General features: G+C 42.6%; 1 protein-coding gene across 2 annotated transcripts in view; it reads left to right on the top strand.

The window, feature by feature from the left end:
* CXADR (CXADR Ig-like cell adhesion molecule) overlaps positions 1-16,921 on the top strand; it is a 105,690-nt gene that overhangs the window by 45,666 nt on the left and 43,103 nt on the right. Inside the window, exon 8 of one of the 2 annotated variants that reach the window (XM_073303497.1) lies at positions 6,470-7,026. The exons of the other annotated variant lie outside the window; for it this stretch is intronic. Within the exon in view, the coding sequence (XP_073159598.1) occupies positions 6,470-6,511 (42 nt within the window). The 3' untranslated portion in view covers positions 6,512-7,026. Of the gene's footprint in view, positions 1-6,469; positions 7,027-16,921 lie in introns of those variants that run through there. 2 annotated transcript variants of the gene reach the window in all.

Genomic DNA, 16,921 nt, shown 5'->3' with positions numbered 1-16,921 from the left:
GAGTCTGATCATGCCAGATCTCTCTCTCCGTTTACAGAGACATCAAGGCTGCACATTTTCAACAATAATTTTTTTTTAAAGATGAGAGGGTGAAGCTGTCCAGTTAGCTGAGAAACTGACCATAGATTCCAATTAGTTAATTTGTAAATCTTAAAGATAGGTATCACTTGGAGTAAATTCATTTCCTTGTATTTCTTGTATGCTCATCCCTTGTGTTGATCAGGACTGAATAGGTATGTAATATCATACATCAAAGGATTTTTTAGCACATTTAAGCTGTGTGTCTTATGAAATATATGTATCTGTAAAAGGCATAGAAATGCTTTTTTTTTAAACTGGTATTTGTCATAAAATCCAGTAGAATTTTTTGCTGCTAAGGTCAAGAATTGGAAAAAAAACTCATGCCTTTCCCCCACTTACTGGCTGTCTGAATTTCCATTATTCCCCTGTGTTTGGTTATATCTGGTTAGTGTAGGAGTTTAGTCAGCACTCGGAACAGGCATAAGGGGTAACTTACTGACAATGAAAATGGGGTCCTTTCAGCGTGCACATGAATTTTGGTCAGACAGCATCCTATATCTTTATTAAGCGACTTTAATAACTACCTTGCGTTTCAGTCCTGCAATTCAGTAGGCAAATGGGAGACTGTTGTAACTGCATGGAGCCCCACTGAAATCAATGAAGCTCTGCGTAGGGACAGCAGAGTGCTTGTGCGCAATGGATTCCATATTTCGAAATCCCACCTCATACTCAATATCTGATCAATATGCTCTTGAGAGACATAACGATACCACATAAGGTCTGGGTTTTTTCAATTGTTTTTAGTCCCACAAAGCTTCCAAAATGCTTTGATTTAAGCCAGCTGTAAATTTGTTATATAAATATTCATCAGTATGAATGCTGGTTCAGATCTGTAGAGTTATTAAGGTTAGAAGGGACTGTTTAGTCTGACCTGTATGTCACAGGGCATTACTTTTTACAGAGTTACCTCCGTATTGAGCTCAATAACTCGCGTTTGACAAAAGCATAAATTGTGTTTGGCTGAACATATCTTGCAGATATATTCCAGAACACTGATGAAAATGTTGAATAGTATCAGGCTCAGTGCCAAGTCCTGCAAAAACCCCATTAGAAACATCCCCACTTGATGATGATTCCCCATTGATTACTACATTTTGAGATCTGTCATTTCTTAGTCCATTTAACATGTACTTTATTGATATTGTATAGTGCCAATTTTTAAATCAATGTCATGCAGTATACTAAGTCAAAGTATTATAGCCTACACAGTTATTTTTGTCAACCAAATGGATAATCTCACCAAAGAAGGTGAAATAATGATTGTTTGACTAACTTTTTTCACAAAACCATGTTGATCAGCATTAATTATACTCCTGTTCTTTACTTCTTTATCAATTGAATCGTGTATCAGCTTTTCCATCGTTTTGCCCAGGACTGACGTCAGGCTAACTGGCCTATATATCAGTACAATATTAGCACACTTCTAGTCTTCTGGAATTTCCCTGATATTCCAAGATTTATTAAAAATTAATACCAGTGGACCAGAGATCTCCTCAGCTAACTCATTTAGGATTCTTTGTGCAAGTTATCCAGGTCTGTTTATTCAAAAATGTTTATCCCCACTACACATTGCATAACATCGTCCTTAGTTACTAATGGACTGGAAAGTATTTCTTTATCATATGCAATACCAGTACATCGTCCTTCTTTCCAAATACAAAAGTGAAATATTAATTGAACCACTTCTGCCTTTTCTGCATCACTATTTAACAGTTTTGCCATTCCATTTAGTAATGGTCCTACCCCGTTACTGTGATTTCTTTTGTTCCTAATATACTGTACAAATAAACTCCTTCTTTGAGTGCTATTCCCTATGTGTATTCCACTGAGGATACGAATGTGCCTGAGACCAGAAGATTCTTGCTACTGGAGTCTATTGGTCCATACCTGCACTATTTCTGACTGACCGTCTCCCCAGTCCCTTCTTACTGCCACATGGTCTGGGATGGAGCCCTCCAGTGTTCACAACTGATCCTTGACTCTGTTTTTGTAAGTATTATATAATAATTATATAAAAATCTATAAATATTGGAGAACTGTCTACAAAAGCTGATAAAACTTTCTTAGTAAATTAATGCCCCTCGCCCCACTTCTGCTCCTTCCCTGCTTTCCCAGTCAGAGATGAGCACCAGAGGTGCCTGTACTGTCTTGGAGAAGCTCATATCTCCACTCAGTGCAGTATCACTCCTTTTTGTCTCAAACCTGTTAAGCCGGGGAGTTCAGGCTTTGGAAACACTACATGGAGGAGGCTATGAGTCCCCAGTTAGATCCAGGCTAGGCAGACGCTTGTGCAAGGGTCTGAGGAGTCAAGGAGCACGCTGGCCAGCACTGTTTCCCCAAGGAAATAAAGTTCCCTGTGGAAGATTTGCCCTTCGAGGGAAACAACTTATCAATCTTTTGACTGAACAAGGCATTGCACTCATTAAAATACTAAAGGGCAACCCTTGGTTCCTTGGGGATATACACCTCAGCTGCCAAGAGGAAGTACATGAGGTACTTTCTTTCACCAGAGAGCTTATTGAACTGCTGCAAAAGTGTCAGAGGATGCAACAAAATAAACATAATGCTCCTTTTACCTCTTCTTTTCAGGGGCAACACCTGCCAAGAAGTCTTTGATAGGATCTGTGAGAATCACTAACCTACCCAGGTGCCAGGTCCTCCCAAGATCTGATTTGGTGGCTGCCTAGCCCAGTTTTCTCATATATGATGGATGATTACGGACAAATAGATTCCTGATACTATTCACTTTGGTTGTACCGTAGAGTTCCCCTCTTCCCTTCCAAAACCCCCTTTCTCATTCCTTTCCAAGGATTGCTCTCATGAAAGGATACTCTTACAGGAGATAGGCTCCCTACTTCTACAGGGACCCAAAGAACCTGTACCCTAATGCTGAGGTGGAAAAGGATTTTATTCCAAATATTTTTCGATTCCCTAAGAAGAAAGGAGGATGGAGATAACACTTCAATGTCTGTATCCTAAAATTACGATTCAGGATGGTCACCCTGGTATTGATAATCCCATTCCTAAACAGACAAAAATGGTAAATGGATCTTGACCTGAAGGATGATTCCAGCTGTACTCTCTACAAGCTTGGCTTTGATCAGTATATGTATCAGGCACAATATAGAAAAAATAGTTCTGTTCGCTCCTACAGTGTGAGACTCTCTAGCTTAGGGGACAGGACAGGGAACGTGTGTGTAAAGTCCCCATTTGCTGCACCTCCTTAGAAGATGTTAATTACAGATGTCTCCCTTGTAGGCTAGGACATTCATCTGGCCAAACACAGCTTTACACTTTTCTGGGTTTTTTTCCCGAATAAATTTCATTCATAATTTTTCTCATCTTCAGGAAATTAGCCTTTCTGAAGTGCCAAGTTTGTCCATATTGAATGTAATCGGGTCATTATTGCTTGTCACTGGGCAACCAATAACTTAGAGGTCAGTGATTAATTCATCTTTATCTATCATTATGAGGTCCAGAATAGCATTACCTTCTGTTGGTTGCAGAACTGTTTTTGTGTTAGAAAATTATTTATAATTTTTAGAAACTCTGATTTACTACTGGCTGCATGAGACCTCCTGTTTTTCCTGAATTGAAGTCCCATGTTAGTTGTTGATTTTGTTGCCTTGGGATGAAGAGACATTTCTTTTATTATCCTTTGTTTGCTAAAGAGATTTACCAGCAGAGGAAAGATAAACTGAGGAAAATAAAACCTGAGTTCAGGATTGACAGTACTTTGGACAGATTAATATGAACTGGAAAAATTGGAGTGTACCCAGTGAAAACCCAGATTTGAATAACAGATCATTGCTCCTCCAAATGTCTGAGAAGATATGTGATTGTTTTATTTTATTTTTTGGATGTCAGATAAATACATCTTCTGGTGAAAGCTGCCTTTTGGGGCAAGTATCATCTGCATGGGAAGCATGTGTGGGAACAAAGGGCCTAATTTAGACTGGAAAAATAGGTATCATTCTTCAGTCAATGGAGTTTGCACTTGTTGACATTAGAGCTGAATTTAGCTCAATACTTTTTCCAGCCCAGCCTTTTCATCATGAATATTCTGACAATTACAGTGCGCTACATAACAGAGGTTTTCCAAAATTGGGGGAATATCTTGTTAACTTGCCCTAGATTTGCTCATATAAGGAGTGGGGACAGAGCATTCCTGACAGAGGCCCTCAACTCTGGAATCTACGTCCCTACCCTGTTGTTTGACAGAAGCAAAGTTTGACCTTGTGGCAGTCGTTGTCTTTGTGGCACAGGAGAAGGAAGATTATTTTTTGTTGGGAAGTGTTCTTTCATTATCTTATTATTTTATTACTTATTTGAACTATGGTAACACCTAGAGGCCTCAAGTAGGAGCAGAGTCTCATTGTGCTAGCTGTTGTGTAAAAAGACGGTCCCTGCCCCAAAAAGTTTACAATCTATTTAAAAGAAAATGAAAAAAATGGGTGTAACAATCATGTTTTTGCATTTATTTTTGTATTGTTTTTGTTCCTGTGGTCACAGGTATGGGGATGCACATGCTACATGGAGTAATACATAGATCAATATGTTTGAGCAGGGACCGTCTTTTTGTTCTCTGTACAGTGGCAAGTACAGTGGGGATTCAAATAAATACTACTACTACAATAAAAGAAGCACATATGATGCTAATCTTCCAAAATGATGGGGGGAGGGGAAAGGGATGAAACAAATGATCCTGACTATTACTGCTTTATGGTGCCGCTAACTTTAACCCGTACTAAATTAAAGGGATAAATAATAAAGACAAAAATCTAGATGGACAAGCCTTTACCCGAAAGGCTTTATGAAGAATGACAGATCAAGCTAGATTTTTTGCAGCTAGATTTACAAAACTAGTAGGCAGATGGTCTAAAGTAAATGCGGTTATCAATAATCACTTTTACAGGGATTGAGTAGCTGGAGTATTTTACACAAAGGCTAATGCTAATCAGCACTGTGTCAAGTTATAAGGAAGTGTCTATAGGAAGTGACAGCGTCCAGTGTTACAAGAGTTCCAGTCTGAGTCAACATCTTAATTAATGATCTGGAAGAGAAAATAAATAGTGTGCTAATTACATTCATAAATACTGTCTAATTGAGGCATGGTATGAACAGTAGTGAAGAATGAGAAATAATACAAAGGCACATAATAAGTTTGGAAATAGGGTTAGACAATAACAAAATGAAATGCTTCCTGGACAGTTGCAAGCTTCCATGATATACTAATTAGGAAAAGAGATTTTCTGTATATTATTAGAAATGAGTTGTGCTGAAATACAGCAAGGGGTGATAGCAGTCAGTATGTAAAATGTATATGAACTTTCAGCTCAATGTGGTGGCCAAAAAAAGGAAATCTAGTTTTGAGTTGTGTCCTTGAACAGCAATTTGTGTATCATGTCATAAAGAAGGGAGGTTATAGTTCCTCTTTATACATCGTTAGGGAGATGAGTACTGGAATATTCTATTTAGTTTTGAGTACCTCAGTACCAGGAAGATAAGGTACTCAGAAGGTGGGGGTGGTGGGGTGATGGAAGGATCAATCAACTGGAAGGGCTGATTTACAAAGAAACATTAAGAATGCAAAATAAATATGACTAAATAGCCAGTTGCATTGGGAAGGGATATGATAACTAAGTACTTAAAAGTTGTAAACACAAAAGAGGAAAAATAATTGTAGGGTGAAACAACTGGTAACTAGGTGTGATGGGATGAAATTAAGGAAAGCACATGTCAAGTTGAATTTCACAAAAAATATCTTCATAATAGTGATGGTGGGAGACGCCTTGCTTGCGATTTTAAACTAGACCAGATAAATACTTGAAAATATGCTGTAGATAACTTTACACTAGCTGATGGATGAACTAAGGAGTCTGGTCTTATAGGCATAGGAAGCACTGGCAAAATTCTGTTGACTTCAGTGGGAGCAGGTTCTAGATCAGGGGTGCACAAACTACGGCCTGCGGGCCGGATCCAGCCGGCCAGCTGTTTTAATCCAGCCCTCAAACTCTCGCTGGGGAGTGAGGTCTGGGGCTTGCTCCGCTCCGGCCCTCCAGCTGGGGAGCATGGCCCCTCTCCGTGTCCTATGTGTAGGGGCAGCCAGGGGCCTCTGCTCTGCAAACTGCCCCCAACCCAAGCACTGCCCCTGCAGCTCCCATTGGCTGGGAGCTGCAGGGGCAGTGCCTGCGACAGCTCATTTCTGTTCTAACATATTAATATTGGGACTTACTCGCCACTTCATTACCCTATTTTAATGTAGGAGTAACTCCATTGATTTCAGTCCTAATAATCTGCATGAACCTAATGGTGTTTATCTTATTTACTTAAGTGATGATCAAATATCAGCACCTCATATAGATTAATGGTATTCTCTTTTTTATAGTATGACCTCGCATACAAGATTCATGATATAACAGTGGTATAAACATGAAGAAACAGGCTGTATTTCCCCATGAATTTCAACTATGGAGAAACTGAAGTATATTATGAAATGAAGTACTGTTTGTTTCATCTTTACCTATTTTCACTTTGGAGTCAAGATTACAAACTAGACTCTGTTCAGTTTTACGGGTAGCATTTTCTTTTAATCTCACCTACCTATCTGTTGCAAAGTTTACAATGTGACTGTTAAAGGATTTTTCTCCACTAGTTCTAGGTTTTAAAGAATTAAAAAATAAAAAAACCCTTTGATAATATGAAGATAGCCATGCCTCTGGGTACATGTAAAACCTCATGATGAAGTTGACAGAAATCAGCTCAGGTGACAAAAAAAATATAGCATGTTATGCAATTTGGTGTTGAAATTATTTCAGTCCAATCACAAAGAAATTAATGTGATTTTAAGTTTTGAGTTAGTGAATTTTGTTTATAACTAGTTAATTGCCTTATTTCTTTGATAGGAAGGTGCCTTGCATACTGTATATTTAAATGTTGTGATAATATTGTCTTTTAATACTGTTATAAAAATGATTTCTATAAACATTTCTTTAAAAAAACTTTGCTATATTGTATTCCTAGACTGTAAATCTTGTAACATATATTTAATAAAACATTACATTATAATGTGTATAGTGCATATATCAAAATCTGGTAAAATATATGTTGCAATAAGTGATGTCAGTTTATGACCCTATCTTTGCTTTTCATCATTTTAACATAGAAAAGAGGGGCAAAGAGTATGTAAATAGTAATGGAATTGTTTAAACAAAGAAATGTACATACATTATCTTAGATTCTTCTGTGTGTTAAGATGGCTTTGTACAGTTCTGACAGTGCAAAGTGGCCATAAATCTGGTGCAGATGGCTATGGGACAATCACCCCAGCACAGGCAGATCTTTTGGTGTCAGATAGCAAATCTACCCACTATGTAGCTGGCATCAAGACTGTGGCCTGGAGAAAGAAGGCATGGTGGGATGGAGGGTTTTAGTGCCCCAGTAATCCCCAAACATTGGAGTGGCTCCTTGTTACATACATAATCTGCATAAATTAAAGCAGCCTGAAGGACGAGATCAGGCATCGACAACATTTGTCATGCAGCCCGCCAGGGTAAGCCCCCTGGAGGGCCGGGCTGGTTTGTTTACCTGCCGCTTCCGCAGGTTAGGCCAATCGCGGCTCTCAGTGGCCGTGGTTCGTCACTCCAGGCCAATGGGGGCTGCGGGAAGCGGCGTGGGCCGAGGGATATGCTGGGATATGGCCAGTGGGATATGCCAGTGGGAGCCACAATCGGCGAAACCTGCGGATGCAGCAGGTAAACAAACCGGCCCGCCCCACCAGGGGGCTTACCCTGGTGTGCTGTGTGCCAAATGTTGCTGATCCCTGGACTAGACTGACATGCAGTGGGCTACTGTTAAGGGAGCACAATTGTCTTAAAGCCGTTTTGTGCACACACAGAGAGACTCCTGAGGTATGCTGTGTGCTCATCAGTGACTGTTGAAGATCTCATTTGATTGTTGGGTTAGTGAATCAGTGTGAGGTAATGTGTTTGTATTATTTAAGGCTTAATGCAGTGATTTCTACCATGCTCTCTCTCTCTGAAGGTACCCATGTAATTTGATGATACAGGCTGTTATTCCTTCCCTGATGATGGTAACCACTGAAAGTCAAGAGTGCTAGTTGTTAGATTTGTGCTATTCTGATTTTGTTTGTGCTAGGATTACACGCCAAAGTAGACCAAAATATAAAATCTGACACTTGAGAGAGAGATGTATATATGTGCTTTAATTAATGAGCATGAAAAACTAACCAATATTCCATAATCAGCTTTTTAAAGTAAACATACACACACACACAATCCAGTGGTATGGCCCCTGTACTCACAGCAAATGGTAACTGGCTGCTCACAGAGAAAGGCAAGATTCTCTCTCGCTGGGCAGAGCACTGATAGCGTCCTGAACTGTCAATCCACTACGTCCGATGAAGCCATTGACTCACTCCCACTGTGTTCTGTCCTGGAGGAGCTGTCGTTGTACCCTTCTTTAGGCGAGATTACTAAGACCAACAAACAGCTGTCCCGGAGCAAGCCTCCGGACGCCCAGAGCATGCCATCTGAAGTATACAACTGTGGAGTGCCCACCTGGTCAGGAAACTCACCAGCCTTTTCAAGACTATATGGGAACAGGGTACCATGCCCCAGGAGTATAAGGCTGCTTTCATAGTCCATCTGTACAAAAGGAAGAGAAGCATACTGAGCTGTGACAACCATCACAGAATCTCACTGCTGTCCATAACTGGGAAAATCCTTGCCTGGGTTGTCCTCAACAGGCTCATCTCTCTTAGTGGACCTGGTGTATCCAGAGTCATTGAGTGGCTTTCATGCTGGTTGCGGCACCATGGACATGATTTTTGCAGCCTGACAAATACAAGAGATGACTCCACAATAAGGACCTGTATGCGGTGTTTGTTACCCTGACCAAGGCTTTTGACACTGTGAATTGCGAGCGCCTGTGGAAACTCTTTCATAAATTTGTGTTCCCAGAGAAGAGGATTGTTGTCATCCACTCATTTCATGATGGCCAGGGTGATGGAGTGTGGTGACTCATCAGAAGCCTTCCCTATCACCAGCAGCACCAAACAAGCATGTGTAATGGCTCCAGCCCTCTTTGCCACTGTCTCTTTTTCAGCCATGCTCTTGTTCACATTCCAGGACTTTGGCATAAAGGTACACATCTGGTTTAGATTGGATGGTGGTCCATTGTCGACAGCATCTCAGGGCCTGCACCAAGGTAATCAAATAGCTTTTAAGAGAGCTCCTGTTGGTGACTGTGCCATCATTGCACACATACCTGACGACATTCAGTTGTCTTGTATTGCTCTGCCTAGGCCTTAAAATGCTTTGGTTTCACAGTTAGCCTGAACAAGACAGAGGTCATGTACCAGACAGCACCACATCATGAGCATCACAAGTACCATGAGTCCATTATCCAAACTGACAACTCACCCCTCAACTCTATCAAAAATTCTGCTATGCCGAGTAACAAACTTTCCGGTAACGCCATGTTGGAAGATGAGATTATTCAGCATCTGGCAAAGGCCGGTATGGCGTTTGGCAGGCTCATCTTCAGGCTCTGGCGGGAGCGTGGAGTTTGCCTCAGAACCAAGATAAAAATCTACCATCCTGTTTTTCTCACCTCACTCCTCTATGGCTGTGAGACATGGATGCTATACTGACAGCACTTCAAACACTTGGAGAGCTTCCACTTTCACTGCCTAAGATCCATCTGCAACATCAAGTAGTAGAACAGGATCCCCAACACTGAAGTCCTTGAGAGGTGCCAAATCCTTGGAATCGAGAGCATGCTCAGGTCTCAACTTTGCTGGGTCAGACGCATGGTCCCTACTGAGGTTTTCTGTATACTGAAAGTGGTGCTCTAAAGCCAACTGTGCACAGGAATCCACTGTAAGTGTCAACCCATCCTCAGATATAAAGACATTTTGAAGGCCAACATCAAATCATTCAAGATAGGCATTAAAACCTGGGAACTTATTGCTCTGGACAGATTTAGATAGAGAGGCCTGTACTATGAGGCGGTGTCTACTTCTGAGGTGTGGTGTGTCAGGTCGCAGCAGGTCAAGAGATCATGTCAGAAGGCCAAGGCCTCAAACCCTCCCCCCAACAATGACTATTCTTGCTAGACATGCAATCGCATTTGCAAATCCACAATTGGATTTGCTTCCCATGTGAGGTTTCAGAGTAACAGCCGTGTTAGTCTGTATTCGCAAAAAGAAAAGGAGTACTTGTGGCACCTTAGAGACTAACCAATTTATTTGAGCATGAGCTTTCGTGAGCTACAGCTCACTTCATCGGATGCATGCCGTGGAAACTGCAGCAGACTTTATATACACAGAGAATATGAAAAAATACCTCCTCCCACCCCACTGTCCTGCTGGTAATAGCTCATCTAAAGTGATTATCAGGTGGGCCATTTCCAGCACAAATCCAGGTTTTCTCACCCTCCACCCCCCCCACACAAATTCACTCTCCTGCTGGTGATAGCCCATCCAAAGTGACAACTCTTTACACAATGTGCATGATAATAAAGTTGGGCCATTTCCTGCACAAATCCAGGTTCTCTCACCCCCTCACCCCCCTCCCAAAAACCACACACACAAACTCACTCTCCTGCTGGTAATAGCTCATCCAAAGTGACCATTCTCCCTACAATGTGCATAATTAAGGTGGGCCATTTCCAGCACAAATCCAGGTTTTCTCACATCCCCCCCACCCCCATACACACACAAACTCACTCTCCTGCTGGTAATAGCTCATCCAAACTGACCACTCTCCAAGTTTAAATGCAAGTTAAACCAGAACATCGGGGGGGGGGGTAGGAAAAAACAAGAGGAAATAGGCTACCTTGCATAATGACTTAGCCACTCCCAGTCTCTATTTAAGCCTAAATTAATAGTATCCAATTTGCAAATGAATTCCAATTCAGCAGTTTCTCGCTGGAGTATGGATTTGAAGTTTTTTTGTTTTAAGATAGCGACCTTCATGTCTGTGATTGCGTGACCAGAGAGATTGAAGTGTTCTCTGACTGGTTTATGAATGTTATAATTCTTGACATCTGATTTGTGTCCATTTATTCTTTTACGTTGAGACTGTCCAGTTTCACCAATGTACATGGCAGAGGGGCATTGCTGGCACATGATGGCATATATCACATTGGTGGATGTGCAGGTATACGAGCCTCTGATAGTGTGGCTGATGTTATTAGGCCCTGTGATGGTGTCACCTGAATAGATATGTGGGCACAATTGGCAACGGGCTTTGTTGCAAGGATAAGTTCCTGGGTTAGTGGTTCTGTTGTGTGGTATGTGGTTGTTGGTGAGTATTTGCTTCAGGTTGCGGGGCTGTCTGTAGGCAAGGACTGGCCTGTCTCCCAAGATTTGTGAGAGTGTTGGGTCATCCTTTAGGATAGGTTGTAGATCCTTAATAATGCGTTGGAGGGGTTTTAGTTGGGGGCTGAAGGTGACGGCTAGTGGCGTTCTGTTATTTTCTTTGTTAGGCCTGTCCTGTAGTAGGTAACTTCTGGGAACTCTTCTGGCTCTATCAATCTGTTTCTTTACTTTTGCAGGTGGGTATTGTAGTTGTAAGAAAGCTTGACAGAGATCTTGTAGGTGTTTGTCTCTGTCTGAGGGGTTGGAGCAAATGCGGTTGTATCGCAGAGCTTGGCTGTAGACGATGGATCGTGTGGTGTGGTCAGGGTGAAAGCTGGAGGCATGCAGGTAGGAATAGCGGTCAGTAGGTTTCCGGTATAGGGTGGTGTTTATGTGACCATTGTTTATTAGCACTGTAGTGTCCAGGAAGTGGATCTCTTGTGTGGACTGGACCAGGCTGAGGTTGGTGGTGGGATGGAAATTGTTGAAATCATGGTGGAATTCCTCAAGGGCTTCTTTTCCATGGGTCCAGATGATGAAGATGTCATCAATATAGCGCAAGTAGAGTAGGGGCATTAGGGGACGAGAGCTGAGGAAGCGTTGTTCTAAATCAGCCATAAAAATGTTGGCATACTGTGGGGCCATGCGGGTACCCATAGCAGTGCCGCTGATCTGAAGGTATACATTGTCCCCAAATGTGAAATAGTTATGGGTAAGGACAAAGTCACTAAGTTCAACCACCAGGTTAGCTGTGACATTATCGAGGATAGTGTTCCTGACGGCTTGTAGTCCATCTTTGTGTGGAATGTTGGTGTAGAGGGCTTCTACATCCATAGTGGCCAGGATGGTGTTATCAGGAAGATCACCGATGGATTGAAGTTTCCTTAGGAAGTCAGTGGTGTCTCGAAGGTAGCTGGGAGTGCTGGTAGCGTAGGGCCTGAGGAGGGAGTCTACATAGCCAGACAATCCTGCTGTCAGGGTGCCAATGCCTGAGACATGTACATTGGGCAAACTGGACAGTCTCTACGTAAAAGAATAAATGGACACAAATCAGATGTCAAGCATTATAACATTCATAAACCAGTCGGAGAACACTTCAATCTCTCTGGTCACGCAATCACAGACATGAAGGTCGCTATCTTAAAACAAAAAAACTTCAAATCCAGACTCCAGCGAGAAACTGCTGAATTGGAATTCATTTGCAAATTGGATACTATTAATTTAGGCTTAAATAGAGACTGGGAGTGGCTAAGTCATTATGCAAGGTAGCCTGTGTCCTCTTGTTTTTTCCTCCCCCCCCCCCCCGATGTTCTGGTTTAATTTGGATTTAAACTTGGAGAGTGGTCAGTTTGGATGAGCTATTACCAGCAGGAGAGTGAGTTTGTGTGTGTATGGGGGTGGGGGGGATGTGGGAAAACCTGGATTTGTGCTGGAAATGGCCCACCTTAATTATGCACATTGTAGGGAGAATGGTCACTTTGGATGAGCTATTACCAGCAGGAGAGTGAGTTTGTGTGTGTGGTTTTTGGGAGGGGGGTGAGGGGGTGAGAGAACCTGGATTTGTGCAGGAAATGGCCCAACTTTATTATCATGCACATTGTGTAAAGAGTTGTCACTTTGGATGGGCTATCACCAGCAGGAGAGTGAATTTGTGGGGGGGGGGGTGGAGGGTGAGAAAACCTGGATTTGTGCTGGAAATGGCCCACCTGATAATCACTTTAGATGAGCTATTACCAGCAGGACAGTGGGGTGGGAGGAGGTATTTTTTCATATTCTCTGTGTATATAAAGTCTACTGCAGTTTCCACGGCATGCATCCGATGAAGTGAGCTGTAGCTCACGAAAGCTCATGCTCAAATAAATTGGTTAGTCTCTAAGGTGCCACAAGTACTCCTTTTCTTTCTTCCCATGTGAGAAGCCATAAAAACAAATACACCGAGAACTCCAGTTAACACCAGCTGAACACTGATCTGCAGTGTGTGTGTGTGTGTGTGTGTAAGTGTAAGAGAGAGCAAGTGAAAGTTTGGATATTCAAATGAGCCTAAGATAATTAAGCACTCAAATCTCATTCATTTGCAATATTTCTATCACAGGAAAATCATTTATTTGCCTCATCAAAGCCTTTGAGAAACAACACCATATTTTATACCAAAATGTTCAGATTCTGCATTCTTTCCCTTTCCTATAGTTAAAATCTATAGGGAAGAGTGGGGTTGGATTCAAGCTGTTAACCCGAGTTAAAAGCAGAGTTGCTGTGTCTTCACTGCTTTTTTAACCTGAGTAGCTACCTTGCATTAGCTAAACCAAGTTAAGAACCATTTTTTTCTTTATTTTGGTAGTGAAGACATACCCATAAGGGCTTGTCTTGATTGCAAAGTTCTCAGGCTCTTACTCGGGTGTTGCCCCAACACAGCACTTGACCATACACACAAACCTCATACCCAAATGTAGTGGTGCTTCAGACCCAAGCTAGCTGGCCCATCCTGGGTATAGACTCAAACCTCAGTGCTGCTTACACTCAGGCTAGTAACTTTTATACTTTTCAGTGAGGATGCAGGGTGAACATCAGATAGTTTTCCAGTGCCTTCCCACAATTCTCCCCATTTGCTCACAAGGACCGATGTGGTCTCTGACAATTCACTGGGATAGAATCCTAAAGCAGCTCAGTCACTGAGCATTAAGAACCATGGGATATGGCCCCCAAAAGTCCTAGCTTCTCACTGAGTACAGCACCAGTGGGGACCCAGTAACTTGAGTGTGGCTGTTCTCACCTGGACTAGGCTAAACTGGGTGCTCAGACCTGGGTGCTGAACTTGACAATTAACTCTCTAGGGAAGACGTAACTAAAGTAAGTTTAGGAAACTCTTTAGTCCTAAGAGTTTTTGAGATGGGAATGTGATAATGTTTACAATGGAAAGAGTTCTTATTTCTAGTTGGAGGAGGAAATGGTCTGACCAGAACAGATGATTTAGGTGTTGGTTATATTGATATCCTGCCTGAGGATCTAGGCAGCTGTGTGTGTTGATCCAGAGAGTATGAGAAGAAAGTTCAGGGGTACCATGTCAGAAGCACCATCTGTGTAGATGTTGAAGTCTCCCAAGATGAGGTTTGCAAATGTAAGAAGGCTTTGTTGAGCAGAAACTTTTATAGATTAGCAAAATGCCCAGGAAAAATGTACTGATGAGTTACACCAGGAGCTCAGTGCTAAATAAAGACACTCAAATCATGTGTGGCCTGACTGCTTTTACACCAGTGTAAATCAGGCATAATTCTATGTAAGGTATTTATATGGCTCCTATTACTATAATATCTGAGCACCTCACAATCCTTTACATTTTTAACCTCCTAACACCCTTATGTGGTACAGAAGTTGTCATTATTCCATTGTACAGCTGAGACACAGACCAAGTAATTTGCGGTCCTGTTTTTCAGCATCATTGTGATCCACTAAAACCTGCTTGGCTGCCGCCTAACCCTGTGGGCACCTAAAGTCACTCTGCTCCTAAGTTTTCCTATATATTTTCTTAGGTGCCTATATTTCTGCCACTGCGCATGTGCACTGCTGCCTCACTCTAGGCACCCGGGTGCCCATCTCCTGCCTAAGCCCTAGTCCTATTCATGAACCAGGGAAATACAGGTGTTCGGCTGCCTAAGTTGCATGCGGGGTCTGATCTGACTGGCATGCTCAGAAGCCACCTAACCACAAAACAGAGGGGTGGGGAATGGGTGGAAAGGAGGAGGACCTCCCTTACCCCCTTTAGCCTAGTGGTTAGGGTACTCACCCAGGCTGTGGGAAACCCCTTGTTCAAATCCCTTCTCATCAGGCGGGGGTGGAGGGGATTTGATCAGGGATGTGCCACCACTTGGGTGAGTGCCCTAACCAGTAGGCCTTGGGATATTTCAGTGTCAGTCTCCCTCAATCTCTCTTACTGAGGTTGTTCCATTTTAATTAAATATTAATTGGGCCATAAAGTGTTAGAATTACTCTCTAGCCAAGGGGTTAGGGCACTGACCTGAGAGGGGCAGATCCCTGTTCAAATCCCTTCTTGTCAGGCAGATGGGAGATTTGAGCCAGAAGTCTCCCCCATGCTAGGTGAGTACCCTAACCAGTAAGCTAAAGGGATAGCCTCCACTCTCAACCCCCCCACACCCGACCCCCAGTGTTTTGTGGAGTTAGGCAGACCTCTGAGTATGCTTACTGGATTGGGCCCTACACACAACTTAGGCAGCCAAACTCCTATCTTCCCACCACTTTGTAAATCACAAACAGATAAGCACCTCTCTGCAGCCTGGGCTTAGGCACCATATGCAGAGCGCGGCACAGGGCTTAGGATATACCGTTCCGGTCAGCATCTCCATTGGCCATCTTAGGCTGCTCCCTCCTTAGTGTGTAAACTTGATGTATTGTAAGGTGCCTATCTCTCCCCAGTTGTGGTCTAGGAGCCTAGGCTCCTAACTCAAACGTGTGTGTTGCAGTGTTGTACCTGTAATTTTTCTAGCTGCCATGATGCTAAGTATCACATCTCCTAAGTCTCTCTTGAGGATCCCACCCTAGGGCACTGGTCATTGAAATGAAGGGAATTGAATGTGGGCCTCCTATGTCCTAGACTCTCATCCTAAACACTGAACCATCTTTTTTAAGGTCTGTGTCTGCACACAAAAGTCATATCGCTATACCAGTATATGTGGCACAACTTCCCTCATGTGGACGCAATTCTACCAAAATAAAGATACTTATACCAGGATAGCTTATTCCCATACAGGAAGGGAAATAAGCTATCCTGCTTTAAGATGTCTTTATACTGATATAACAGCATCCACACTAGGCATTGAACAGGTGTAACTAAATGGATAAAAAAATCACACCCCTAATCTCCACAGTTATACTGGTAAAAAGACTATGTGAACTGGACCTATTTGCTCATTCCACTGAAGTCACTGGAGCTGGTGAAAATCAAGAATCAAGTTAGCATCTTGCCGCCATAGTTCAGTATAGCCTCTGGGTTTCATCCATTAAATAATTTGAAATTCCTAAACCACAACATATCTTCCATTGTTGTTTGCCATGTTATTGTAGCCGTGTTAGTCCCAGGATATGAGAGAGAAAAGGTAGGTGAGGTAATATTTTTACATAAGAACTACCTGTGGCAAATTGCCAGCACTACTTTGATGGGTCTCATGCTTTCTCTTCTTGGGGAGGGTTCAGGGCACCGTTTCTCGCCCCTGAACTGGGGTATTAACTGTCCCACTCATGTCCTAGAGGAGGGGAGTGGAGAGGGAGGGACCCAGGCCCGCCCTCTACTCCGGGTCCCAGCCCAGGGGCCCAGGGATAGCGGTAAACCGCTTGAACTAGTGGTTCTTTCCCCTGGACTACTTCCCTCTCCTGCTCTTCAGCTTGTGGGGCTTCCTGCCCTTCCTCTGCACAAACCAGGTGTCCCTTTACCTAGGGTCTTGTTCT

Source organism: Lepidochelys kempii, chromosome 1 (assembly GCF_965140265.1).
Source record: "Lepidochelys kempii isolate rLepKem1 chromosome 1, rLepKem1.hap2, whole genome shotgun sequence".
Lineage (NCBI taxonomy): Eukaryota > Metazoa > Chordata > Testudines > Cheloniidae > Lepidochelys > Lepidochelys kempii.
The sequence above is the reverse complement of the archived record's forward strand: the minus strand, read 5'-3'. Positions and strand labels throughout refer to the sequence as shown.